Raw genomic sequence first — 27,979 nt, forward strand, 5'->3', positions numbered from 1 at the left:
GGAAACTGACACGCACGTAAGCATTTAAACGACACACCAGAGAGAAGGCTCTCAAATAGTTCAGTTTTTTATTATTACTTTTATTATTCTCATCTCAAACAGTGTTGTAGGAAACTCAAGGTACAAATTGTCATGTGTGGAACACTGTAACATCCATCCAGCTCTATACTTTTATCAGTTTCCCTTTGGAAGCAGGCTATAGTTTCCAGTCAATGAGTATTACTATGTGTAACACTGACATACATAGAAATATCCCTTCAGTTGCAAAGAAGAGGGTTTCTGTCCAACGCTTTTTACCAGCCATTCATGAATTTTCATAGCGATACAACTCAGTAGACTATCCCTAAATTGTCCGGGAGAAAATATTTAAGTGGTGAGGCAGTGGCAGTAAGGGCAAAACATGTTTGTCACCTTTATTTAACCATCATGACTTAACTGTCACAACAGGACATTAAGTCAACTGCTGCCCTAACAGTTCACACCTTCTGTTTAAGAACTCTTGCACTGTACTACACTGCAGATGGGCTCACTCATAACTGTAGAGAGTTCTTTAGCTGAGTGATGTATTCATAGAAAAAAAAATGTAATTTCATAGCTACTCAAGAGGCTGAGGGTGTGAATCTAAAGTTTTTTTGTTACTTCAAAACCAAATGTTTATAACAGCATTCTGCACATGTGAAACCATACATACAGGTTTATGTCATTCTGATTGTCTCTTTTTGCATGTAACAGCTCACAGTGGCTTGCTTATATTCTACTCAGGGAGGGTATGGAATTTTTATCAATTACTGAAATCCTAACAGACAAACAGGCACTGGGACAGACGGGATTGTCACTGGAAAGCTGTAGCACGAGTCAGGTACATTAAAAAGCTGAGCAGTTGTTGAAAAGGGAGCAGACAAAATACTGAGGATTAAAGACCTGGCAGGAAAAAAGTAAGTTTCCCAACCAGTAAATTCAATCATTAAAGCCATTTACATTAAAAGGATGACTGAATTTATGTACTACAGTCACATTCCTGCTACTCTCCTTATCTCCTTATGGTGTAATACAGCTCACTTTGGCAGGGTAAACATAACCATGGATGACATTAGTACTGAAAGTAAGGTATTCCATCATGTACTCAATACACAAAGCGGGAAAAATCCATTGCAAACAAACTTGTTACTTGTTGTATCTATCCGTTTTGGACCTTCACAGTATATTCAGATTTACTTACAAATGATGTGTGACCTCGAACCTTGAAGTAGATCAGCATGCTTGATGTACCAATTCTACAAATGCAGCAGCAGTACTATACCTCAGGACACATATAAATACTTTTACCCATTTTGGGAAAGGTTTTTAATGATTCAATCCACCAAAACTAAAACATGCTGCGTGTGAACTGACAAATCCCATTTGCAGTATAAAAAGATGGAACACAAATGCACCTGTTGTGTGTCATTAGTTAATAATTTCAAGCTGATGTACAGAAACCAAATTACTGGTTTCACTTCCATTTCAAATGTTTGGTCTGTTTATCAGGGAAAGTAGCAGACCAACTTCTCACAGTTTGAGAAGGAAAATATAAATAAATACCTTTAGTCACACAGTGTTGTGTTGTCAGCAAATTTTTTCATGGAAGCACATTGACTCAAATGGCACAAAACAAACTTAATAGTGAGTCACAGGCATTAGAGAAACTGAACTCACAGAAGAGGGCTAAAAGTATACACACCGATGATGCAGGACTGGGGTCTTAAGAGTTTTAACACAAAAGAGAAAAGTAAAACATCAAAAACAAGGAGAACAGTGGAGTGCATCATTTTCCCATATCTGCATTTGCACCTGGTGTGGCAGCCAGGGCTCTGGGGGGTTTTGGTTGCTGGGGGCGTTTTCACAGATTTCAAACCTTCAAAAGCATAGCAGATTAAAAAAAACAGCCTGATTTAATAAATCCAACACAATTTGTAAGGAGAGTCCCACCATGTGTGTACTAATACATTTATTTCTACCTTAACAGCTTGTAATATTTTTTCTCCATCCCTGACAAAGATACTTTTCTACTTCCTCCTGTAGCTTATGACACCATATGCCATTACAGCAGCGAGGGCCACCAGAGCAGCACCTCCATAAAGCAGCACCGGGAGCTCTGATTCTGACTCTAGCTGCACTGGGGGCTCCTCAGCTGGGACTTCCACTGGGGCCTCCAGGACAGGGGGTGCAGCCGGCGGGGCCTCCAGCTCGGCCACAGTCTCTGCCACAGTCTCTGGTTCTGGTTGGGGAGGCACTGCGGCGGACTCTGGCTCCTGTTCTGGTTCAGGCGCTGGTTCTGAGGTGGCTTCAGGTTCTGCTGGTGCTGCCGGGGCTTCCTTGGCTAGGGATGGGGCCGCCACCTCAGCAGGCAATGAGGCAGGAGCAGCAGCTGGTTCTGGCTCAGGCTCTGGTTCTACTGCAGGAACAGATAAAGGTGCCAGAGGTTCTGTTGGAGGTTCTGGCTCTGAGGGAGGGGGCACAGCAGCTTCCGAGACCGGGGGAAGCAGCTCTGGTTCTGAGGAGGCGAGGGAAGGCTCTCCTGACAGAACTGCAGGTGTCTCTATTACAACTGGTTCCTCTAATGAAATCAGGGAAGCTGGGGCTGTGGAGTCGGCCTCAGCTGACAGCGGAGCAGGTGGAGTCTGGTCTCTAAATTCTTCCCTGAGCTCAGCCAGCTCGCTCTCTGTGCCTAAAACACTCATCATGCTGTCTTCTATTGCTCCGACTTCACCGCCTTCCTCGAGTAGCTCGGCCTCCTCACGCTCGACATGGACAATGTCCGAGTTTGAGGAGTTGTTCTCGCTGCGCTCCTCGGCCAGAGCCACGCCCTCATTGCTGTCCAGACTCTTGACGTCTTCAGGGTCCATCACACCAACCTGTGCCCAAGACTCGTGGCCGGCCAGAGACACAGGTAAGCTTTCCGTCTGCCAGGAGCTCTGCTCACTGCTGTTGTCTCCAGTGCAGAGCAGAGAGGAGGGGGGGCTCAGCTGGTCAGGATGCTGCTCTCCTGAGAGGATGTAAATGTCGTTGCTGTCTTCAGCGATGGTCACGCCTCGCTCCTCCTCTGACTCGAGCCTGAATATTTCACTCTGTGGCAGACAGACAGAGATAGAGATGGTATCAGCATTCTCAATATTGTATACAAGGGGAGTGAAGAGGGCTGATGTGATACTGATCTGTTTTTAGCATGCTGGATTATGTAGTTTAGAGTTTAAATTCAGACTGTGAACTAGTTTAGATTAAGACAATACTGCCTAACACTGATTACAAAGTAAAATGGTTCTTAACCTGACACGGTCTACATACATAATATAACACTGCACTGCTTTACACTTTAAGTAAGTCCCGTGTGCCACCTAGTGGTGTGCAGCTACTAACCAGCAATAGATTAGAAGCTATCCGCAAAGCTCTTCTATTATGTAACAGATAATATCCTATCACATGATCATGTGGGTAAGAGTGACTAATACATAGGCTGGCTTGCTGAAGCAAAATATGTTGAACTAAATCAAATGGTAAAGTCTGCTGAACTAAATGAGCTCAAAATAATGAAACCTTTTCCCTAAAGCCAGTTTCTCACGTCAGTAGCAGAAAAAAAAAAATTGTAGCATGAGAGTGACCACACCAGCCATACTGTTGTTTTGCCGAGCGTGCCGCGATGTGATGCAGAACATACAGTATGTGGCCCATAAACAGGCCAGTGAGTGTTCACAATGAGCACTGAAGATCAAGATTCAAACTGACATGCTCGCTGCCTCGAGGGCACAAGTGTTCAAAACAGTGAAAGAACGAAGAGGTTAATAAGATGTTGCTGTGGATGGCAGTTTATCCTCTCACACTGACACGCATTCGAATCCAACACTGCCGACATAACAGCCCTGTGAGTCCAGGTTTAAACAGGCTCTAACTTTGGATTTGTACACATTAGGATCTCTCATCTGATATCACAAATGGGCAGTCATATACACCAAAAAGACAATAGAGTCTACCGCCACGCTAGTAGTTTTGTGAGGCACAGTAGTGCTGTTAGCTAAATGCTAGCTTGTGCTAAACACAACACTAACCTAACTATGTCTCCATTTTTTTGGAGAAATCAGGGGATCATCAAACTCATCAAGCTTCATCCTCTAAGAACTACCAAAATGCATCCAAAACATAGCCAAAACAGTCACACCTCCCTGAACATGTACAAAAAATAGTGTAGTGTACAATACACTGGACAATGGACACTGCACAATGGACAAGCCTTCTCTGCTGTGTTTCTCTGCATGTCACACAGGTGTGACCTGAACAGACGAGATTCAGACAGTGGAAGTGTGTGTGTGCAGCAGGCAGACAGGTTCTGACAGCACAGACCAGCTCCCAAGGCAACACTGTCTCATCTGAAAACATGATAAAGGTACGTCATCACGGTCTTTTCAAAGTGTCCACTGATAACCAATTTGTTAACTTTTCATCATTGGTCTATATAAATGACTTTGTAAATGTCTTTTTTGAATGGTCACGGTTGCGATGTGAAGGTTATTTCCCTTACAAGGACACTCACATGGCAGCTGCGTTCTGGGAGGCTGGAAAGAGATTAAATCTAACAGTGTTCCACCATTATCCAACATTTGCTTTCCCCGTAAGCTGATTTGCACATGAGAGAGCAGAGAGTGTTTCACCAAACCCTGAACCTCAGGCTCCCATCAGCTGGACAGAGCAGGATAGGGATGCCACGTAGTATAAAATCGACAAAGGCTGCCGATAGTATTCAGGAACTGTGACAATCAATCCTTATCCTGTATTTGTTTTCAACTTCTACTGTTACAATGTCGTCACTTATCATACATCTAAACTGGAATTAAATCTTAAAAGGAAGTTAGACTAAGTGAAATTATGAAATTACGTACACAGGAATTGAGTGTCCTAACCTTGGTTATATAAATTGTCTTGCAGTTTGGTGGAGATTGTCACTCAAGAACAGCTTAAAGTCGCATAGGACAAATCTGCTGTCTAACCAGCGAAAGTCTAAAGCTTAAAAAACTTAAATACACAGAAGGATTTAAGAAACAGTTCCAACTTTTAAAACTGTATCAATGACTTAAGAATAAGAGAATAAAAAATGCACCTGAGGAGAAAATCCACTCAGAATCTGCTCTACATTTATTTTTTCTTCAACACTCCGAGCCGTCTTCCTCCAGCACTGCTGAAGCTGGGAAACACACTAACTTGTCAAGTGCTCTGTTGTCAGGTGTGTTCTACAGTTATCCACCCTCGCCCCAAGACAAACACAAACTATATAAAACACATTCCTGCTGTAGAGCCAAGGGAGTACAGCCTATCATTGTGCCTTCTCCCTCTCTTATCAAATGCTGATTCTGCCGGGCGTCAGAGGGCCGAGTAACAGGCCCACTGTCTGAAAATCTCCAAACTCACTGACCTTTTGCAAGAGGAAAACAGCTGCCACATTTTTGGGACAGTTTCAATTACTTGCAACATTGCCACATGACTGCCACATACTGTCAACATGCTGCATGTGTGAATCTAAACATCAAATCTGGGACTTTATAAAGAGCACTCTTTCCACATCAACTAAATGTCTGACCTCAGATCATTTCTGACTCATTACACAAACCCCTGACGCTATTTGATTAAGTGTAATGCGATGAACCTCGACATTTATGGAGGATTATGTCATCACTGGTCCTAATGGACAAGCACTGCGAGAGGTCACACAGTGCCTGATAGAGTTAAGTGAAACCCAGGACTGTGAAGGACATGTTCAACTGTTCATCACGATCTAAATGCACCTTTAACTTTAAAAGAATCTCTGTTAAACTTCTTCATCATCACACAGACTGGCTACACAGTCTGGATCCAGTGCTCTTCCACATTGAGATAACATGCAAAATGAAATGCCTATCATCACTAATATGAGGGGTGTTAAATACTTACTGGCAAGTAGAATATCCACTGTAAATGTGTCTCTATCATCTCCCAACAAAGCAATAAAACTTTGCTACAGAAGAATATTGTTAACCAATGTCACTGTGATACAAATTATCACATTCTCTTTCATCACAGGTTTTGACTCAATAAAAGAAAACACAGATTCTTAGGAGATATGTATATTTCTGGGGTTTAGACACATATCACCTTAAGCTTCACATGGAAGCTCAGACAAGAGGACGGGATGTATTTATGGAATCTGACAACTCTGTGAGAGCCTTGGGCAAACTCCCTTTAAAACTAGTCTGCTGCTGATGTGCAGCTACACAGCTTGCATCAGTAGATATTGGTTTTTGGCCAGTCATCACCGACAGAGTTGCAGTAGGGACTGATGGATAAACGGAGGGGCAGAGACGGACGGGTGCCCTCTTTAAACCTTGGAAGTCAGCCCATGTGCTGCTGCTGTAGCAAGTTTTTTTAAGCAAGCTACAAGTGGGCCAGTCAGACCTCTGGTGATGATGTTGTTGGACGATTAACAGAGTTATTTTGGGGGCTTCCTCAGCCTGCACAGGCACTCCACTATGCTCCATTCTCATGTCGATGCAGTGGCACAGTGATGCACATAATGCACCCTGGCACTGGTGAGAGGGCTCTTACATAATAGAGGGGAGCACAGTTACACTGTGCAGGGTGCAGTGCTGGCGTGCCCCGACACGGCCCAGGCTGAAACCCTTGCAGCACCTAGTTCTTATAATATCACAGCAACACTGCAACTGGTAAGCAGAAGCAGCTACAGCCAGTGAAAAAGTGATGGCCTGCAGAAGTTGCTTTATTGCCTTTTAAGATACTCCGCTTTGACTATCAAATATACGGCAGTCAAATAATGTCCGTCTTCATTATCTCTTTGTTAGGAGGGCAGGTGCAGTTGTCAGTGTGCTACTTTTAAACCTCTGGAGTCCCATTACATCACACTCACAAGAACAGTAATATGAAATGGCTGTTGTGCACACTCAGTTCTCATGCAGCAGTTTTCACTGTCAGACTCTGAAGGACAACTGTCTGACTGACAGACAGGAGACAGGCTGTGAACAAACTATTAGAGACAATGCAAACAGGCTGGTTGGTCTACAGGCACTCAACTACAACCATCTCTATTTAGCATCAATTCTACTCTCTAATTTTGTAATATATTTCGTATTTCTGAATTGCTTTCACCACCCATCCTTTTTTTTTGTCCTCCAACCCCCCCAAATCATGTCCTCCTCCTACCCGCCCCTGGCTGTGTCTGAGGGCTGCTGGTTTTGTTCCTGCCAAACGAAGCGTACAACACATTAGGGTCATAATAATCCTTATTGTATTCTGATGTAACTAACAACGGCATTATGAGAGCCACCCAAACATGGAGGAGAATGAGAACAGATTTTTCTTGTGTCAGTTTAAGACAAACAAAACAAAAAAAAAAAAAAAAGCAGATAGACAGATGAATAAAGAAACCTATATATTTGTGATAAAGTAAACAATGTCCCTGCTCTCTATATTCTCTTTACTAATCTACAAAAAACTTTATATTATTCATAGAACATCGATTTGCATTTTTATATTTTCAGTTTTTAGCTCTATAAGTTCACATCTCATGGAACGAGATCATTTCTAATAAACATTTCTAATAAAATTAATCCCATACAGGCCGTTTACGTGCAACCACCCAACAACGGTGAGAACGGTAGGAACTGGAAATACTGCCCTGTTCCTCGCACACACACATTCAAACCAATGGGTTAATTCTGTAGCTGCTTCAGCATCACAAGCAAAACATTCTTACCTCACTATGCTTTCACTTAAAATAGTCAAAACTCAAATCGTAGAGATGGAGGGGATGTAGGTAGCCAGCTGAAGAGAAGTGTGCATGCAGGCAGCTGTCAAACTAATGGAGATTTCACTTTGCTCTCACTGACTCCCCATGCTCACCCCCTCCACCTTCTCCCTCCTCTCTCATCCCTCCCTCCTTCGTGCTCCCTCCCTTCCTATCACCAAGCTCCTCATGCAATGTCTCTCTTGTCTCCTCCTTTCTCTTCAGCCCTCCATTGCTGATCCTGCCCCAGCCGTTCATCTGTTCATCCCCTGTGACATAACGCGGAGCAATAATGTATCGTTGTTTAGAGCCAGTACATTATGTTCATGTTATATTGCACGAAACCGGGCAGAGCATTGCAACTATGAGGTAATAGCGGCGGCTAACAAGCCATGTGACCCTTTATCATCATTGTGACCTCATTCAAAGGGAGCCATCTGTGACGCAATGTTCCACTTATAACACACATAGGAACATGAAACATCTAAAACACAAGGTGGTGGCAAAGTCACATTTCTGTGATAATATGAAAACAGGCAAAGCGTGTGCACAGGGAACATTAAGAAATCACATAGCAAGAGACATCCCTTCTATAATCTTCATTAAATATACAAATAAGTCATGTTTCCCTATCAATTTCTTGGTCTAAAATATTATTGAATGTCATCAACAGACAGACACTGAAGTTGTAAATGACCACATAGCAGATTACATGAAGCAGCTGACTCCTGACTGACAGGAGACTTGGGCTGCTGGTTTGATTTTAAAAGCAGGTATAATGGGGTTGTTGTCGGAAACAGGAACAGGAACTGAGGAGGAGTATGAAACATCTGTGCAGGAAGCTCACTGACGCCCTCATCTGGCTATTTTTTAGTTCACTGCATCCTTCCTGTTTGCACTACATCCCGACTTTCAACATCCATGCTATTTGTGCACACATCTGCTGAATATTTAGTCCTTCATGCAACTCAGAAGCACCAACTAGTTTCTACCCACGATTACATAAATAACTAATGACTTCACCATTTCAATAGTATCAATATTTTTGAATTGTTAAAACAGTCAGAGGTCACAGGGTAGTGGAAGCAGCATTCCAACCTAAAATTCCAGCTCATCTAGAGATGAACACTGCAAAGCTACTTTTGAATTCCAGGTGATTTCAGTGTGAGACAGAAGGAGAAGCAGATGATGGTTTTCTGCCATCATTTGCTTAAAAACTCACCCATCCTCCTTGCTGGATGATGTAGCCAGCTTCATCCTCCTCTAGGAAGCGCACCCCCAAGTTCAGCAGTGTTGTCAGGGGCTGGCCCTCACTTTGTAAAGCCTGGAGGAGAACCAAAGGCACTAGCACCTGGGAGAGAAGGGAGGACAGAGGAGTTAAGCAGGAGGGACAAAAGATGGGAAAGCCATGGGGACACAAGTGTTGTAACTTTTGTTTGTCCTCAGCAGTCTGTCATTTTTCTGAACAAGGCCTTTGCGTATGAAGAACAAATAAAGCTCACTTTGCTCCAGCCTGCCTGCACGTGTGTTGAGAGTTCCACTGCTGTGTCTTTGAATCTCTGGTAGTCCAGAGGCCTGAAACACACAAAGACAAAGGTTTACATAGAGCTGTTTAGGAAATATTCAGATGTGTCTGGTATCCAAGAATTACACAGAATCCCACATTAAAATTTTTGCTCACCTGCCAAGAGCTGCTAAAAACAAGCATTTGGTTGCCAAAATAAGATTTACCTTCTAACTAGTCTGACTTTAACTGAGGTTTGAAACTTTTGCTCCACTGTTTCTTGTGACATCCATGACATTCTGTTATTATCTGGTTTCATGGAGTGAAATCAATGTTGGGTTGGTACCCACAAAATGTTCTAGCCGATCACTTGTGTGCCACTGATGGCTTGTGAAGCTCTGCAGGTTGGGTAACTGTTCAACCACAGTCTTATCTGCTGGCCACAGAGCACCTATACTAGAGCAGCTCTGAATTAAGTGTCTTGATCAGGTGAACCTCACTTAACAATCAACTCTCTCATTCAAACATCTGCAATAGTTTGGTTTCACTTTTATCATCTGTGTGCAACCCAAAGGTAGATAAAGGAGAATGTGTCTGGTACATATTTCTAGGTTGGGGCTGTGAACACTGTGTGACCTTTTCTTTCCCAATGACTCCTGGATTTTCAAAGCTACTTTAGGGAGTAGAGAGTAGAAGCGATTGTGTATATGTGTGTGTATATATGTGTATATATATGTGTGACAGAACGTGCATTAAGAGAAAACTGTAACCATGACTGATGATGAGGGAGGGCTAGGATTTATTGGATATGTGAATGAGCCATATAATAAATGAATTTTGTTTGAAGTTTGTTTAAAATACCAGATATAAGTAAGCATGGTACTGTTGACTGCAAACCTGTCTTGACTCATGCAATATTTGATTTACATTCTTATATTTTGGCATATCATTTTATTCACACCACTTCACAATCACAATCAGAATTAAATGAAAAACATCAAATCAAAGTTTAAGAGTTTACTAAGGAGAAAATAAACTAAACAGCATTATATCAACACTGCCTTTGCCATTCCTCTGAGACTGTTACTCTCACCCTGTAAGCAGACACATTTTCCACATATTGTATGATTATAGTGCGAAAAGTCAAGAAATTTAACAACAATCTCAAATTCTGATTAAGAATCCACTTTTGCCACACAAACAGAGAACTGTAAACTGACCCCACAAGAAGTGCGTGTACAGCTGCTGCCAGGTGTGTGTCGAGCTCTCCGGCCACCTGGTCACCCACTGCAGCAAGGCAGTCTTCAACAGAGGTCTCTGGGTTGGCCGGATTAAACACCAACGATGTGTGTCGGTTGAAGCCTGTTGTGCAAAAGGCTGAAAAACACACATATCACAGGTCAGAGTGATGTCTGAGACAGGCAGCGCAGTTCAACAAAGGTAACACTGAAGAGAGAGAAGATATGTGAAGGCAGCATAAAATCAAGTGCACATTCAGGGTGCACATTCTGCTAATAACTCCAGACAAATGCGTTTTTCAGAGTTTGAAAGGCTGTTACAAAAGTTTGGCTAATTTATGTTCAAACGTCGCAGCATTAAGAAGTTCCTCACACATCTCCACTGAAAAGCCAAGGATTGATTGAAGTTGTCAGGTAGGAAAGAGATCCTCTCCTTCTAAACTGGCCTTTCACCGAACCAGTCGTCATTCGTGCCACACATGAGAGAATGACTCATGCTGCTCAGAGAAATGTGGTTGTGCAAAGACATCCAATTCCTCTTTCAAAGCATGCATTTCAGTGTCTTACAATGACACATACTGACCTCTGGATTAAGACCGACAGTCGAAATGACAGAAAGAAAAGCCAAAAATTCCACAGTCGAGCGGGGAAAAAAGTTCAAAAACATATACATCTGCATTTGCACTAAAATGTCTACACAAGACATATTGCTGTTAGTGTATATCTGAACTACTGTGGAGGCTTGACTTCTTAATGGTTCACTTTAAAATCAAAGAATGAATATTACTCATAATTTGAGGATAACCAACAACAAATGAGAGTGGCTGTGTGTGTGTGTGTCTGTGTGTGTGTGTGTGTGTGTGTGTGTGTGTCCACTTACAGGCAGTGATTTCATCTTCCAGTTGTCTCAGCTCTTCCTTTATCTGTGCTTTTATCATTGTGATCCTCTCTCTCTCATTCTGGGCATCTACTGAAAGAGATAAACACATGACATATAAACCAACAGTCCTTCTCTCTCCCTTTATCCCTCTGTTTCTATCTCTCTCACACACACACATCCACAAACGTACAAGATGGCATACAGCACAATATTACACAAAATCACCAAAGAAATTTAATTTCTGTTTAGCACCTAAACTGAATATTTTGTATGTTCTTCAGTAGTGTGTTTTATGTTGCCCTCTTGGCCACGTTTGACTCCAGTACAAAATGAAGCCATCGACGCCTGCAGACGTAGCATGACACCAAATACACGCCGTTTGCTCAACAAACCAGGGGCCTGTTCCAAATGCAGGTTTAACAATCTAATCTAACTAATACCGAGATGGGAAACTGAGTTTTCAGTAACAGAACAGCAAATCAGAATTAGTTTAATCAAGTCTGACTGAGTTAAGCATGTGCATTGGGAATGGGAACAAAAGGCATCATCAGTGGTAAATAAAAAGCAGAACCTCCATTTTAATCCAGTGGAGCTACATATATGAATGCAAGAATATGTGGACCCTAATATTTACCTTAAAATAACAAAAGTGTAGTAAGGAACCATCTGAATTTCCTTAATGGGTGATAAAGTCCCACTGTAGGGCAAAGTCATATTTGATGTTAAAACTGCCTTTTATTCAGCTGTGACCTGATGGGAGCAAAATGAAGGTGGCAACAGCCGCAGATGACAATATGGATTAAACAAATAAGATTCACTCACCACCATTTATATTTCAAAATGAGAGTGTCAGAGTGTGTTAAGGCAGTAGCTGAAACAAAGTTTAAGTTTGCTCTCTTTCTGGAATGAGAGTTCCCTTCATCTTATACTTAACAAACTCAGACTTTTCACTTTCTGAAACAGGGTCCAGCAGTTCATGTGTAAACGCTTACTTTTCTGTGGGGTGAGGGGGGTGCTGTTGATGTTGCTGGACTTAAAAAAAAAAAAAAGATCATTGTGTGCATACAAGGGACCAACGTGCAGCTCATTTTTTAGTAAATTATTCATGAGGTCGGTCTACACTGCTGAGCGCATGATGAACCAGACGAGGGGCAACACTGACACAAAGGCTGCTTGGGTTTACTTGGATTAAACTTTACTTTGTCACAAAATACAGAGACTCAACCCAAACACGTTGACTACTTCCACTGTGATGGAATGGAGACACCATTAGTTCTAAACTGGGGAACAAGCAGCCAATAGAAAAGAAAGACAAGTGACCTTGAAGTATCATTTTTCATTGATATAGCAGCTGACTGATACAATGTTTCCAATTAATGTTTCTATAACAAAAATCAAAAGCTGACATTGTTTTTAACAGGAAGCAAGAGGACATTTCATCAGCCCCTTTCCTAGTCTGTCTGAGTCTCTGAAGCGCATACATGAGTGCCCTGAGGACCAGTGTTGGTTTTGCCTGAGCTTGGTGCTGTTTCAGCACTTAGCCAGCCAGCTAGCTGGCCAACTATTTTGCTTTGGTCCAATGGCGTGTGAGTGATCCTACGGTGATTACACATGACAGTCTGTCAGAAATTGGACCGGGTCAAGCGGAAAGCAGGGATCAGCCACTCCTCTGCCTTTCTCCACCCATTCCACACATGCACACGACAATAAAAATGGACAGGAAATACAGACAACCTCCCCCTCTCTTCTTTATCATCTCTGCTTCTGCTTTCCTGAATATTTCTTTTTCAAATATTTCTGTTGGGGACTCTGCAACAGAGAGAATGAAATGCATAGCCTAAAACTGACCTCCTACAATAATACAATAAGACATCTTTCACCGCTAACACGCTGTGTCCACAGTTTCATTGCACAAAGCAAGAGCCATGACATCTTGGCACGTGACATGTGGCCAGTGTGGAATTTAGCTTCACACATCATCATTTCTCCAACAGCACATAACACACATGGATTCATACAAGAATTAAAAATATGACAATAGCTATAGGTCAAAACCTGTTCAGAAAACACTGTGATCTCTTGGTATGCCAGACGTGCAAGGAGCAAGATGAAAAACAGGCATGCTGAGCCTGAGGTCACGGCGCAAGGCTTCTATAAATGCCTCTGTAAGAACAGGCCAGTCCTCAGCCATATTGAAAGGACTGCAGCTGGTCCCTGGAGTCTCACATGGCATCTATTTGTTTTCAAGCACTTCATAAACTGTCACATTTATATGGGCAAACCAGGATCTGGATGTGTTTGTGTGCCAGTGTCAGAGAAGGCCAAATTGAGCTGGTAAACAGGTGGCAACCTGCCTAGACACCCTGAATATTGTACCACCATGCATGCTTGTGCACACAATTCTATTTGCGTGCTGTGTGAAACGCACAAGTGTGAGGTCTGTCCTAACATACTCCTCACGCACAGCATGAACAGACTGCAGAAAGAACTAAAACAGGATATCCTCTGTGACAGTTGTACGAAACATCTCATTTCTGATCTAGTCACTGTCAGAACGAGGCATCCCTCAATCAGATCATGTTAAACTACATTAAGAACATTAAAAAAAAAAGCCTTCTCACCTTGAGCTGTGGTTGGTGCCTGTGATCTACCAACAGGCACCATGCCCAGGTAGTTGAGCACAATGTACTTGGTTTCATAATGGAAACCTTCAGGCACAGTGGCAGTGATGGAGGCAGAAGAGGTGGAGCCTGAGGTAGCCATTGAACAGACCCGCGTCAGACTCTCAGGCACATAAGTTCTTACAGTCAAAACTGGACGTCTCACCTGAAAAAAGAAAACCAAAAAAACAAAAGATAACGACAGCCAGGAGGTGGAAATTTTAGCTGCTGTTTTAACAATCGTGATTGCTGAGGTACAGTCAATTCCACACCCATTAAGAAAATATGAGGGAATCACCGTGTCATAAAATAAACGTGACAGTCAGTGTCATCATAGGCATGGCAGCACAATGTCTCACGCCCCAGTGCGGAGGTGGACATGTCTATGTACCCATCTGACAATGCTTTGATGAGGTTAAAAATGAAAATTAAATTCAGTTATTGGTGCCTCTGGGAATTTATGGCTGCTGTCTCGAAAAAAGAGGCAGATTGAACCCAACACCGGTCTTTTTATTAGAGGAGTACGTTTTGTACCCACATCACAAAATTCAACTTACATAACACACGTGGTGAAAAGAAAGGTTGAAAAGTTCTCCAATTAAAGCCTGAACTTCAGTGGAAATTTAAATATCGCTGCATTATACTGATATTACACAGCTGTTTACAAAATAACTGATAAGCAAATTCTTATCCGAGTTTGTCAGCTCACATTGTCCCCCAGAGACGAGGCACCATGTGGATCTAAAGTGAGATTAATGTCAAGTTTTATAATTTAAAAAAAAACTTCCGGCTTGAGCTGTCACAATAAAACCACTTGCCGACTTAAAGGAGTTTCCAAAACAAGAGATACTGTTAGGTACAAAGTTAAGCAATATATCACGAAGAACACAGACAAAGAAATTTAAGTAAATAATATTACAGTTCATTTTGCCACAATTATATCACGGCGCCAAAATACTACGATATAACGTGGTACGCTGGTATGCAATTTGATTAATAACTAGACATATCTGGTCCGCCCAGCCAGATAAATATCTGCCATATTAACTAAATGTCTACCACACTGCAAAGTCCGTTTGCAGTCAGACGAGCCATTGCTGGAATATCTCAGCACACAGTCAAGCTATAACGTTAGCTAGCTTAATATTACACGTTATAGGTGCTATTTCGCAGACTCAAAACTTCATTTGAACTTAAGTTAGGCACAGAGGGGATCGATCTCTTACCGTCCTTGTCCAAAGGCAACCAGGTGCTCACAGACGACAAGTTGAAGGGAATTATGCGACACAGTTCCCAGCGGCAGTAACTGAAGAGCGCACAGAGCCCACCACTGGCAGGCAGCAGTAGCACCAGCACACAGTGTGCCTGGGAAGCCGTGCAAACGGGTGAGGATATAACACCAACCTTCCTGTCGTAATCTTCAAAATAACACTCGTGTTAGTTAGCGGACGATTACTACAACTTGATAACGCAACGCTAATTTTACAGTGAAAGTGTGTCGTAATTTTGGAGGATTGCACATTGATAAAGCTTTCCAGGGTATCCTAGCAACCGCACGTGCAGGATGATAGCTGGCTATGGTATTCTGGATCGCATATCTAAGCGTGACTTCTTCTAGATGAAAATGATTTACTATTATTAAAAGTTATTCCCCCCCCAAAAACACTAATATCCACATTCTTGTAAGCGTCAATGATGGAAGACACCATCAAACATTTTGTAGGGCCATGACACTTTCAAAATTACACAATGGGTTGAAACAGTGCGATCCGTGTAGGACGACGCCCCTTTAACCTTTTACCTGATCCTGGAGCCCCCCTACGCTGAGCCCTCGCAACTCAGTCATTCAGTACAAGCAACTTTGGAATTACTGTATTTATCATATTTGGCTTGTAGTTAAATATATGATCTTATTTTTCTCTCACCGTTTCCTATTCCAAGGACTTGACCTATTGAATACGTGTGTTATTTTGAAAGGAATAACCGGATGTTCTTTTACGTCTTGTTTCGCTAGCTCGACGTGCATTCAAGAAGAAGTGAAAAAGTGTGTTTTGTGTGTTCTGTCTGACAGGGTTGTACAGAGCGGTCGAGTAATCGGTTTTTACAGACTTTAAAACATATTGAAGAACAGACATGGCACTCACCGATGCTGACGTACAGAAACAGGTACAACAGACAATGTTAGGCTCGTATCTGTTAAGTTTAGCTACATTTATCCCTTTGACTAACATTGTAACTTCAGGTAACGTTAGCTATCCAAAAACATAACAAACAGTAAAGCTAACAGACTAAACTTGAAGTACTTGCATGTTAATTAACTTAAAACTGTTTAAACGTTATTCCATGCTAACTGTCTTTAACTTTTAAGCTTGTTACTTAACTCGCTAATGTTAAATTTTTGTTCTATTTGGCTCTGGTCATTTGAAACTGTTATGTTACTTTAGCACACGTGAAAAGTCGGAATAAATACTGGCGATGCGTTCAGGTTTGTTATTTTAATTTCCTGTGAATAAACTAAATCATTTGAGGTCTTTCTAAAGCTCTGTCTTGGTAAGAAGAGGTTCGTTATGAATTGTGAATTGCTTCGCCCTTGCATTTAGGAAGCTTTCACAGAGTTAGCCATGAAGGTTGAACTTGGTGAGACTTCTGAACTTTAACAAACTATTTTGTATTTGTCTCCTGTGGCAGATCAAACACATGATGGCCTTCATTGAACAAGAGGCCAAAGAGAAGGTTGAGGAAATTGATGCTAAGGTAAAGTCTGTCTGTCTGTTAGTCAACACTGTGCTTTTTGGGGGGCTGATTCTTGATACAGTGAACAGCAATGTGCCTTATCATGCCCATCTGTTTACAGGCGGAGGAAGAGTTCAACATCGAAAAGGGTCGTCTGGTGCAGACTCAGCGGGTGAAAATCATGGAGTACTACGAGAAGAAGGAGAAGCAGATTGAACAGCATAAGAAAATGTGAGTTGTTGGTCGCTGTTAGGAAAGAGGATGCATTATGGAGCCATATGGACTGAGAGGCAAAAAGGTCAACTAATGTACTAGCCGCACCAACAGATTTGATGATTTGTTTTTCGTTTTTCCTTCAACACGCTTTCACTGACTTTGTTAATTTGTTGTCTTGAGTTTTTCCTTGTTATCCCCTTCAGTTGTTGTTGCCTTTTAACCTCAGTGTGTCAACATTACAGTTGAGTGTAAATAAATATTTGGGAGTACATCCCTTCCAGGGTCCTGAACTCTTTAGCATGCTGACTCTCAGCACCAGTGTCACCACATTTCCATTTAGAATTCCAATATAGTGGCAAAGACAACTTCAAAATCAATATGTTTTGAGGAATGGGTGTCGAACACAACAGCCATTTTACAGACGTGCCGTATCACATGATAATGTCTGCAGCAAATTTACTCACAGACGTCTCCTTCCACTCTCTCAGCCAGATGTCCAACCTGATGAACCAAGCGAGGCTGAAGGTCCTGAAGGCCCGTGACGACATGGTCACGGTTAGAGATTAATGCTCGTATCGTACACGTTTGCACGTTCAGTTTATGTTACACAGCTGATACAGCCATAAAATGGATGCATACAGTGTTTATTTTTTACTCCTACAGTTAGGTTGCATTTACTAGTTAGGTTTGTGCACATTTTTATTTGTAATGTCTATCCCTAAATTCCTGCACTTCAGGTGGGTTCCACTACCTGAATATTGTCTGCCTCCACAAACAAGCATTTACACAACACTGCCTATAAAATGTCTTTCATAAATGTGTCTCTGTTTTCTATCCGTGTTTATTGTCTCAGGATTTGTTGAATGAGGCTCGTAAACGGCTTGCAGAGATTGCCAAGGACCCTGCTCGGTACTCTACCCTATTGGAGGGTCTGGTGCTTCAGGTAAAACCCGTGACTGGTGTCATCGGACTACACAGCTAAAATCAAGAAACGACTGGTTTGTTGTTTCTCTTTCTTTGTTTTCTGAGTCTGTCCTTTTTATTTTTCAGGGATTCTATCAACTGCTGGAACCTAAGGTCACCATTCGATGCCGACAGCAGGATGTCGAAATGGTTCAGGTGAGGTTGAGCTGACTAGAGAGTTGTGTGTTGTGATTATAGTAAACCATGTTTGCATCTTTACTTAGATTTATGTTAGATGAGAGTGTTGTGTTTTATTGCTCAACAGGCTGCAGTTAATAAGAACATCCCTATTTACAAAGAGGCAGTGAATAGCAACATAGTCGTCAAAATCGACCAGGAGCGTTTTCTTCCATCGGACATGTAAGATGGTTCAGCAAACTTTAACATCAAATCTTACTCTATTAAATCTCAGATTACTTATTTTTTATTGTGACTGTTTGAAATGGGTGAATAAAAGACATACTTGGCTGAGTTTCGTTCTCATGTTCGTAATAAGTGTCTATTCTTTGTTTTAACAGTTGTGGAGGAGTTGAAGTATATAATGATAATGGAAAGATCAAGGTTTCGAACACGTTGGAGTGCAGGATAGAACTTATAGCCCAACAGGTAGAGTAAATTTAATTTTATGTCTAAAATACAATTAATCTTTTTAAGATCTTTATTAATCTCGTAAATGTAGTTTCTGCAGTTTGCCAGTAGAGGGCAGGATAGGCCACTGGGTTTACCAGTGAAGGTGATGACCTGAAGGTAGGAGAGCTTAAAGTGAAAAAGGATTTAGATAATTCAAGCAAGATTGTCATGCAACAAACAATTTTACCATACTTTAACTGTGTGTTAGTTCTCTGAGTAATCCTTTTAAGAATGTGCAAACACTGCTTCTTGTTTTTACGTGTCAATTCAACAAGACAAAAATGTAATGTGTACTAATTACAGTCATCACAGTTAAACACTTGTAAGAAATTTCATTCATTCTTGTGTTTAGAGTGTGTGCTTCTGACACAGCTCAGAGGTCAGGGTAGGGGTGGCCCACAATCTACTTTTCAGGTAAACTGCAGTGATAGATATTTAATGTCCTCTTAAGTCTGTTTCCAAACTTCACAGAACCTCATTGACTAGCAAATAAGTGCTGCAATACATACCAACAAGTGATGCAGCCAACCAGATGGCTATGCTGATTGGGCAAATTACTTCACGTGGTTCTTTGTCCAGGTGACAAAAGAAGAGACCTGCAGGATCTGAACCATTCTGCGTTCTTTCACACAGTTCAACACAAACCTTCATACGTAAACAGGTTTTGTGAAGGAAGGAACAAACTGAGGACATTTGGGTAAAAGATGTAAATATGAATAAGTAAATGAGGACAAACCTCAGCAGCGCTGTGTACAGCAGGCCACGTAACAATGTGACATTATACTGTGTATTGTTTGCTTCCAGTTTCTTGTGTGTAATTATTTGTATCCTGACTTCACACCTGACAGATGATGCCTGAGATCAGAGTGGAGTTGTTCGGTGCCAACCCCAATCGCAAGTTCACGGATTAACATTGGATTTGATGAGAGCGTGAGCGGAATATACTACAAGGTGACCTCAGACCATCATCATATTGAGCAAGAGTCTGCACAATCACCTATAAATCAGCAAGGGTCAAAGAAATCCCTGGCTTACGTAAGGAGATGCCACGGGTGTGTTCATATATCTTTTTATTTTTGTACTAATGGATTGAATAACAATTCAACGTGCACTTTTATTTACGTTTAAGTGCCATCTCATTTTACCTCATCAGGTGTTTTCCAAAGGACTGCTTTTAACTGTAGTGTCATTGTAAATACGTATAGCTTCAGTTGTTTTGGGAAATCTGTTGCACTACTGTTTGATTAAAGCAATCAATGCTACATATTTAGGTCACCAAAAATATACATTTTGGATGCTTAGTCTACGTTTTTTGTTTTTTTTGGACTATAATCTACAATGATCTTGGTCTGGTATGTTTGCCATGTTTTTTGACAGCTCTGAAGCACTTGATGAACAACCAGAGAAATAAATGTGTGTGACACACAGAAATCGGTATGTATGGGAGATCTTTATTTACAACTTGTAAACAAACATTTCACTCAGGTATGGTCACTCTACAGTGAGGGAAATGTAGTAACCTAGATGACTTAGCCACATCAAAATGTCTTGCATTAAAAATGTAAAAAACAAACAAAAAATTTAGTTCCACCCAGTGGACTTCAGTAATGGCAATCAGTTGGCATGACAAGGTGCCATACTCCCTCCATGGATCTAACAAATAGCATTGTCGTCGCTAAGTTGGACTCAAGTACCAAATCAGTGTTTCAACACCACCAGTTCCACTGAATTCATTTAAGACTTTGATGCTTTAGAAACTATCAGCATTGATAAGGCTTTAATTGCATTTTTTTTTACAGTTATTGTGCGCACATCAGTTGAAGCAACATGTTTTTATGTGTAACGAATCAGTAAAAACAGCCCGAGGCTTCTCACAGGTTTTATTTAAACCCTTCCAAGCTGTCGAGAAGAGGATGCCAAGGCTACGAGACAGTGGCCCAGTAGTCTAACCTGTGGCCTTTAGGCCGGAAATGAGTTGTGTGTGTTAGGGTATATTGTACGCTAATACAGGGATTAAAGCATTACCATCAGATTAACAAATGACCTTAGAGACACTGGCAGGCAGCACCTCCCAGTGTAGTCCAAGATAACACCTCAGACCTCACGGATGGAGTGGGAGGAATGCATAACAGGTTAGGCAGAAGGAGATCTGGCTCCTATTCCAGGGAAATGCGTTAGACATCTTAATGATTGAACCAAATACTCAGTTCGGCTTCTGACATCAACTGTTCTGAAATATTAGCTTTTGATAAAGATTGAAAGAGGTGAATTTGTCACTTACGTAAGATGATGCACAGTTCTTGGTCGGTAGGCATTTTTGTTAGCAGTCTCAACAACATGCAGCGGCTCTCTCTTACCAACCACACAGAATAATCTCACCCAGGTGAAAAGAGCAACCTGAGACTTATTGCAGCAAGCACAAGGGGAGTGGACCCAGACAATTTGGAAAACATACCCTCAGATTAGTCACACAGGACCCTGTTTAACCTACGGAACCCTGCTGACAGCATGTAAAAAAACTTAGAGAAACATGATTAGTGTGGAACCCATCGGTCCACATATTAGTAAATAGAACCTCTTCATATCTCAGGCCATTCCTCTTCCTTTGGTTAGTGGCCGCATTTCCCTCTCTCTGTCTTCACCATTCACCGAGTTGTCATTCACTGCAGATTAAAGCAGCACATCATCTGTACAGAGACAACACAACCACCGCCACCAATGCCAAGCACTCCTATTCCAGCAAACCAATCACTGCCTCCCCTATCCCAAGAAAGTAGACACCCTGTGCAATGCCAAAAAGAGGAGCGATGACCAAAGCACGACATGTCGCACCCTTCAGGAATGCTGCTGGGCCTTCCCGCCTCATGATGCGCCTGCAAAATTACAGACAGGAAGAAAATGTCACAAGGTTCTTAATGCTTATGAATATTAAGGTGGCAAATATTTTATAATGGACCAAAAATCTTACCGTGTGCAATCAATAATTCCTCTGTATGTGTCCTCCCCTTCACCTTTTTGCAAGGTCTGCAGACGAGTCTTTATGACTGTAGAGGCATTAAAACAAGGAGTGCACTCTTGTCATTACATCAACTAAGAGATGATGACAGTTAAAGCGCAGTGACCACGTGTGACTGTCACAGCTTAATCCTAAATGCTAACTTGTAGTGTGGTAGTAACAGAAACAGATGATGATAAGCTGTTGTGCCAAATTTCAGTTTATACTCATATATATTGAGTGTGTATTATGTAGAGAGTCGCAAATGAGTGAACAAGCATGTGACTCCAGACACATGCAGTATCTGTCTCAAGCATGCTTAAACTTAGCAACCATAAGCTACTGGCCTTACTAGACCAAGTGAAGCTATGGCAACATTTCTCATATGTAAGCGGAAGAATGTGCTATTTCATTTAAAACTACTTTAAAATATTTAATTAAAGGACACTAGGTGTGTATATACACCTGCAACCTTGTGAGTCCACATTTATAGCCCACCTCCTGTCCTGTCATCTCTTACTTAGTCTGTGTTTTTCTCCCACTCACCATCCAGCGGTGTTACAGCCACAGCTGCTACTGAGCCTGCGGTGCAGCCTGCCACAAAAGACTGCCATAAAGGGGCCCGGCCCTGCACGTTACCCACTCTTTCCTGGCCTAGTGCATTCAGGTTGGCAAACAGCGGAAAGTAGATCATTGAGAAGGGGACATCCCTGAAAAATAGGGAAAAAGGTGGTTAGAAGAATTGAGATGGAATGCAAAGAGTCTGAAGGGTTCATTACAAGTTGACTGAAAACAGAGTGTTAGAGGGTAAAGTCATAGGAGAGAAGCAGGGAGAGAGAAAGAGACATGACCCTATTCGACTGCAGCACAGCAGCCAGACATAGCTGCAGGAATCTATTGATCAGTGCTGACTGGCAGAGGTGTCAGGAAATACAACAAACACGGTATGAGTTAGGCTATGTAAAAAAAAAATCAGCGAAATTAAATGAAGGGACAGGCAGAAATGGAGAACATGCAGCTTTGCATGCTCATGTGCCTGATATTTTTAAAGATTTGCAACATGAGAGCAACGTGTGAAAACGTATTGAGTATTATCATTTATAGTGGACAGCAGAAACAAAAAATATGGAAAATTACTATACTTTTCACACTATGTCACTATGGTTTGTCTCTTTCACTGTGCTTTTTACTTGGGGAAATAGGAAGCAGGCTATATCTATACATAAAAATACACAATTCGAACAAAGTTAATGAATGTGTGTGTGTGTATATAACCTCATTAAGGTGGCTCCTGCACCCCTGTAAAGGCCTGCCAGTCCACGAGTCTTCAACAGCTCTGCAGTAATGCCTGTGGCTGAGGGCCGAGGTGGAGGACTGGGTCGCGCAGGTGGGGGCGCCACCAATGATGGAGCTGGACCAGGAGCAGCAGCAGTAGCCTGAGCTGGAGTTGGAACAGGCCTCTGGGCAGCTGATAGTTAAACACAGACTGTCCCAGGTTAGAAAACAAATACAGGCTAATGTAATCGTGCAGCCTCGCGTGGATTTTGATGTACTGCATCTGTCCATGCAAACAGAGAAACCCTGTGGAGAAAAAGAATCCAGTGACCAACTCACCAAGCCTTCCCGCGTCCTGCAGCTGGATCTTAAGCATCTCCATGGGAGTGGTAACCACCACCTGACAGGTCCCAGCCCCACACCCTGCCAGTACCTCCCCCCAGAGGGGCAAATGCCTGCAAACCAAAGAGAGTGTCGCAGGTATACAGTCAAAAGTTAACATTTAAAATGAGATCTATAAATAACTACAGTCAGGGCTCAAAAAGCTATTGTATACACAAGATGTACACATTTTGATTATTTCATATACAGAGAGCCAGCACAATGGGACGTGTCTGTTGATTTTACAGCCTTCTTTAGTTTATCTCACCTTATATATCACTGAGAACTGAGGCAGAGCAGCAGCTGGAGGACATCAGAGGGAGAATGATCCATTGCACCAAAATCAGTGATTAAATTTATAAGGTTGTGTTTTAGTACAGTAATGAGTGAGGAACACTCCTCTTTGGCGTTGTCTGTTGTTGTTCAAACTTAATTCATGTCTTATTTGTGGATTGATAATCTTTGAGTTCATCGCTTTTTCCAAGCTGCTGTAGCTGTTGAGGCTCCTGCCATACAGAAGGGAGCGTGGTTTCCTCCACAGTAGCTTGAAAAAATGATAGGAAAATCCTGTTCTGCTGGTTCTGTGTATATATACTTACCTCACGCATACACATTAACCAAAACATGGGGATCAAATTTTACCTTGTGCACATACAATAGCATTTTGAACATTCAATATAGTAAAAAATTTTTTCTCACTATGGCTCCATAATAGATAAATATTTAATTTTATTCTTTATTTCTAAAAAAATTCAAACATATTAATTAATTTACATTTTTATGCTTGGTCTCTCTTTTAAGTAATATAGCCAGAAACATATGGGTGTTTTACTGGCCCAATACAGGCGATGCATCACATTTATTTAAAGTTATTTAAAACTAGATCACAGATTGGTTTACAGAATCTCAAACGTAACAGTAGTTCACACATGATAATGGCATTCAGCAAAAGCAGACAAAAACAATCCCCAAAAAAAATAAATTCTTTATTCTTTGGCTAATTCATGTGATTTTAGTTAACTCTAATAACCACGGCCACTTTTATTTCCGCCAACATTTCTGTATGTGTCATAACGTGCCACTGAAAGACACTGAAGAAATCAATGTACCCATCCTTTGAGAGCTTCTGTCTGAAGACGTCATTGGCAGCCAGCTTGATGGCTTTTTCTGGTGTGACAAGAGTGAGGTTCACTGCTGCACCTGGAAAGCACACACAGGCTGGTGACAAACAGTTTCCACTGAGGTACACAAATAGAACCAACCTACACAGCAGCTTATGGATCACCACCTTGGACTAACAGCAGTGGACACTGGTTATTGTTATAAAAAGACTGAGGGCTCGCAGGAGCAACAACAACGTAGGTGGCTGGATTAACCTTATAGTAAAGCACACATATTGTGTTGTTTGTCACAGGGATTAGAAATGCAATGAATACCTCTGTAGCATCCAAAATAGCCCTCAGAGCGAATTGTCTTCCCCAGACAGTCCAGCCTTCAAAGACAAAAATGAGAACAATTGACAGTTTGTTCTTTGTATAACCAGAATGTGCCACAGCAGTACACATCAGAGGTCAAATCAGTAGTATTATGTATCATTTATAAACCTCATCACCAGGCTGGCCTTTACCCAAACACACCATGACCCTGTGTCCTGTCACAAACTGTGCTGAGACCAGTGATTCTGTTGAAATTCTTTTCCATGTTTCTTTATAAGGAAACATTAAAAATCCAACCATGTAATTGGTCCTTGAAGGGAGTTAAGTTATTCCCGAGTATTTTTCCATCTCTGACTCACAGTGGAAAACTGCAGTCTAAAAACACAGGATGGCCACGCCCAGTCAGCCAGCAATTGATGCCCACCAGATGTGCGCAGTTAAACATTCAGTGTGTCTTTTAAGGACACCATCTCTTTCTCTGCAGCTCTTGGTTTCATGTTCTATTAAAACTTCACCACAAACTGAGATGATGGAATATAAAAATGTTTTTGTGCTTTTGCTTGAACATTTGTAAGGTTTTAGATAAATCATTTATTACAATCCAAGATTAGTAGTTACTTATTATTAGCCCTTCCTCTCCCCTTCCTCTCATATGATCTGGTGAGTGAGTTTTGTATAAACTGATATAAACACTGCACCAGATATGTGAGGACTGTGTTTAACAGTGTTACTCCACCCTCTGAAATGGAGCGGGAAAGTATGTGTTTCGCTATACTAAAAATAATTTGATAATCAGGAGACAAACATAACAAAATTTACCATCAGCAGATATTTTGACAAGGTTTTATGGTTTAGAGACTTTGACACTGGTTTTGCATACATTTTCATTTAGAGTAAGACTTGTATCTGTTCCCTAACTTTAAAACTAGATGATGAATTAAATAAAATAAATAAAAATGAATAGTTAAGATGAAAGAAGTGGAGCTTTTTGTCTTCCACTGGAGTGAAGCGGAAGACAAAAAATGTAGTAATGTGGAAGCTCTTGTCTTTGTATGTTCCAATGGCATTAGTAAGTTAACTCAGGCCAGGGGAGCCCTACTCACATTCCCTTGTAGACTTGAACGCCCTGCTGGTTCTGTAGGCGGGTCTTGGCCAGGTCAATAGGAAATACACATGTCACACCAACCAGGCCTGCCACTCCCCCATTAATCAGCTTAGCAGGGAGGCTGTGAAGGGATCAACATAGACAAACACACACACATGCATGCACAGACCCATTTAAGCGTTGTCACTGACATAAGCCAGGTAAATGACACATGACACCATTCATGCACAAAGACAAAAATAAAGTGTGCACACAGAGAGTTTCCCCAACCACATACACACACACACTTTTCACAGAGTGTTGCTTCCACTTAGTGAATAATACATTTTGACCCGTCTTTGTTAATCTAAACAAACGAGGTGCAGATACTTACCTAACTTTCTTCTCCGCCATCCTGCTTGTGTTTGGGCTCCAAGCCCACTACTCCTGTCCTCCTCCTCCTCCTCGTCCTCCTCCTTCTCCACAACCTCCCCCTCTCCTCCTCTTCCTTTTCCTCTTCCCTCTCACACTTCGGCACGTCACACAGACACACAGCCAAGTTGTCCGAACCAGCTCAGCTCTTTACCTGCCAGCCTGTGCCGTAAATGCAGCTCACTGCTTTCAATGTGGCTACAGCAGACTGCCCTCTGATTCTTCTCTGTGGTACAGAAGAGGTGAACACCCTTTTTTCTATCGTGGCCAAAACCACCAATGTTGTGTCTTCTGGCCAGGCTTTCTGCTTTACTGTACCTCACACCAAAACCCAGTCTCCCTCCCAGTGTCTGGAAACACAAAACACTTGCAGTTAATATGAATCAAATAATTCTAAAGTGCACAAGTGAGACCATTGTACCTCTCTTCTCTATGACACATCGGTATTGTCTTTCTCAGTGTCCTGATGAACAGACATTTGTGATGGCTTTATAAAATGTTCAGATGGTTGTAAAGGAGGATTGACACCCCTCGTATTAACTACTGGGGTCTATAAAATCCAGACCTTGTCATTCATAAATGTGAATAGCAGCATATCCCAGGACTACCACACTGAGAAAGAACATCTTGAGTCTCTCTAATCTGCCAGCTAAAAGGGATAAGAGTATTTGATCTAGCAAGGAGGGCAGAACTGAAAATGAGGGGCTTACTGGTATTCTTTTACCACATTTGAAACCCAGCATTTACAAAGGACTGAAAAGATTTGAATGGAGGTTGAGAAATTTGTCTGATGAGTTTTTTTTTCCTTTCTTTTTCTTTGTTTTTGTTTTTGTTCTGCACTTACAATAGGTTCTAATCTCACTGATAATACAAATACTGTTGAAATCTTATCTAGAGTTCACAGCTCTTTGCTACAATATGTTGACTCTGTTTCTTCCATTCTTTTTCTGCCTTTTCCCTTCCTGACTTCCCCATCACTCTGCTCCTTAATTAATCTCTTTCTTAATCCCTCCACCTCCATTCTGCCTCTATTTTTACAACTGTAAATCTTCAGTCTATCCTTGCCTGTTTAGTTTTTGCTTGACTCATCTTCTTATTTTTGATATTTTTTCATGTGTTTTCTTAATTTTTCATCCCTAAAGTTTCCATCTCCAAATATTTTTTTTCTTTTAATGTTCTCTTCTTACTCTGTCTTTTCCATTGCTGGATCCCAGTCACATTCTACGCATGCCTTCCACTGAGCCTCTTTCCGTGAAACTTTCTTTCAGCTCAGCTTCATTCACACACAGTAGTGACCCTGCCAAAACACAGACAAGGGTGCCTCACCCCAAGCCAACCTCCAGCTCCCAGACCCCCGTTTCCCCTAAAAAACTGCAGCAGAACACCCCTGCTCTCTCAGTTCACACAGCACAAACCCCACGAGACAGCTTTCAAAAAACTTAATTTTCTTTCATCATGTGTGATAAAGCAGTGGGGGTCTTACCTCTGTCGGTGCATCCCACAGACAGGATCAAGTTGTCCACTTTCCTTTCACTTCAACAATGTGTGCAGCAATGGTAGTCAAGCGAAAGCGATCTGAGAGAGCCAGCCGCCACTCAGGGGCCGTTGCACAAACACGAGCATTGTCCTGCTGCCTAAGTCCCTCCCTCTCGCGGTCACTCCCTGTGTGACACAGTCCCAGCAACACAAATCAGCACTAACACAACGCGACATAAACTCATGCCTGCGGAGCTGCTGCCACAACACACGCG

General features: G+C 41.8%; 3 protein-coding genes across 6 annotated transcripts; 1 reads left to right on the forward strand and 2 right to left on the reverse strand.

The window, feature by feature from the left end:
* Window positions 1-54: 54 nt before the first annotated feature.
* bcl2l13 (BCL2 like 13) lies at window positions 55-15,442 on the reverse strand. Of its 3 annotated transcripts, none has more exons than XM_046393410.1 (7): window positions 15,310-15,442; window positions 14,045-14,249; window positions 11,424-11,510; window positions 10,526-10,682; window positions 9,304-9,376; window positions 9,024-9,152; window positions 55-3,107 (listed from the first exon to the last, which is right to left on the reverse strand). In XM_046393410.1, the coding sequence occupies exons 2-7, from the start codon at window positions 14,184-14,186 to the stop codon at window positions 2,046-2,048; spliced, it is 1,650 nt and encodes a 549-aa protein (XP_046249366.1). In that variant the 5' UTR covers window positions 14,187-14,249; window positions 15,310-15,442; the 3' UTR covers window positions 55-2,045. The 3 variants fall into 3 exon arrangements, with proteins under 3 accessions (XP_046249366.1, XP_046249364.1, XP_046249365.1); XM_046393408.1 differs by having other exon boundaries at window positions 11,424-11,513; XM_046393409.1 differs by lacking the exon at window positions 15,310-15,442 and adding an exon at window positions 14,641-14,842 and having other exon boundaries at window positions 11,424-11,513.
* Window positions 15,331-20,060, forward strand: atp6v1e1a (ATPase H+ transporting V1 subunit E1a). Of its 2 annotated transcripts, none has more exons than XM_046393414.1 (10): window positions 15,331-15,468; window positions 16,155-16,249; window positions 16,772-16,837; window positions 16,938-17,047; window positions 17,521-17,587; window positions 17,886-17,975; window positions 18,083-18,151; window positions 18,261-18,355; window positions 18,514-18,601; window positions 19,474-20,060. In XM_046393414.1, the coding sequence occupies exons 2-10, from the start codon at window positions 16,217-16,219 to the stop codon at window positions 19,534-19,536; spliced, it is 681 nt and encodes a 226-aa protein (XP_046249370.1). In that variant the 5' UTR covers window positions 15,331-15,468; window positions 16,155-16,216; the 3' UTR covers window positions 19,537-20,060. The 2 variants fall into 2 exon arrangements, with proteins under 2 accessions (XP_046249370.1, XP_046249371.1); XM_046393415.1 differs by lacking the exon at window positions 15,331-15,468 and adding an exon at window positions 18,978-19,039 and having other exon boundaries at window positions 16,084-16,249.
* Window positions 20,057-27,951, reverse strand: slc25a18 (solute carrier family 25 member 18). The gene is made up of 10 exons (XM_046393413.1): window positions 27,712-27,951; window positions 26,191-26,578; window positions 25,816-25,938; window positions 24,713-24,768; window positions 24,386-24,476; window positions 23,235-23,350; window positions 22,896-23,088; window positions 22,167-22,330; window positions 21,594-21,669; window positions 20,057-21,498 (listed from the first exon to the last, which is right to left on the reverse strand). The coding sequence occupies exons 2-10, from the start codon at window positions 26,208-26,210 to the stop codon at window positions 21,357-21,359; spliced, it is 981 nt and encodes a 326-aa protein (XP_046249369.1). The 5' UTR covers window positions 26,211-26,578; window positions 27,712-27,951; the 3' UTR covers window positions 20,057-21,356.
* Between the last annotated feature and the right edge of the window lie 28 nt (window positions 27,952-27,979).

Source organism: Scatophagus argus, chromosome 7 (genome assembly GCF_020382885.2).
Source record: "Scatophagus argus isolate fScaArg1 chromosome 7, fScaArg1.pri, whole genome shotgun sequence".
Taxonomy (NCBI): domain Eukaryota; kingdom Metazoa; phylum Chordata; class Actinopteri; family Scatophagidae; genus Scatophagus; species Scatophagus argus.

Coding starts and splice junctions, on each gene's coding strand:
- atp6v1e1a (XM_046393414.1), top strand. CDS start 16,217: ATGGCACTCACCGATGCTGACGTACAGAAACAG. Junction 17,976..18,082: donor TGGAGGGTCTGGTGCTTCAG/GTAAAACCCGTG, acceptor TTTATTTTTCAG/GGATTCTATCAACTGCTGGA. Junction 18,356..18,513: donor CGTTTTCTTCCATCGGACAT/GTAAGATGGTTC, acceptor TTGTTTTAACAG/TTGTGGAGGAGTTGAAGTAT.
- slc25a18 (XM_046393413.1), bottom strand. CDS start 26,210: ATGGCGGAGAAGAAAGTTAG. Junction 25,939..26,190: donor ATGGCGGAGAAGAAAGTTAG/GTAAGTATCTGC, acceptor ATCCCTTCACAG/CCTCCCTGCTAAGCTGATTA. Junction 22,331..22,895: donor GCAGGAGCCACCTTAATGAG/GTTATATACACA, acceptor CCTATTTTTCAG/GGATGTCCCCTTCTCAATGA.
- bcl2l13 (XM_046393408.1), bottom strand. CDS start 14,186: ATGGCTACCTCAGGCTCCACCTCTTCTGCCTCCATCACTGCCACTGTG. Junction 11,514..14,044: donor GGCACCAACCACAGCTCAAG/GTGAGAAGGCTT, acceptor TATCTCTTTCAG/TAGATGCCCAGAATGAGAGA. Junction 10,683..11,423: donor GGAAGATGAAATCACTGCCT/GTAAGTGGACAC, acceptor TGTGTTTTTCAG/CCTTTTGCACAACAGGCTTC.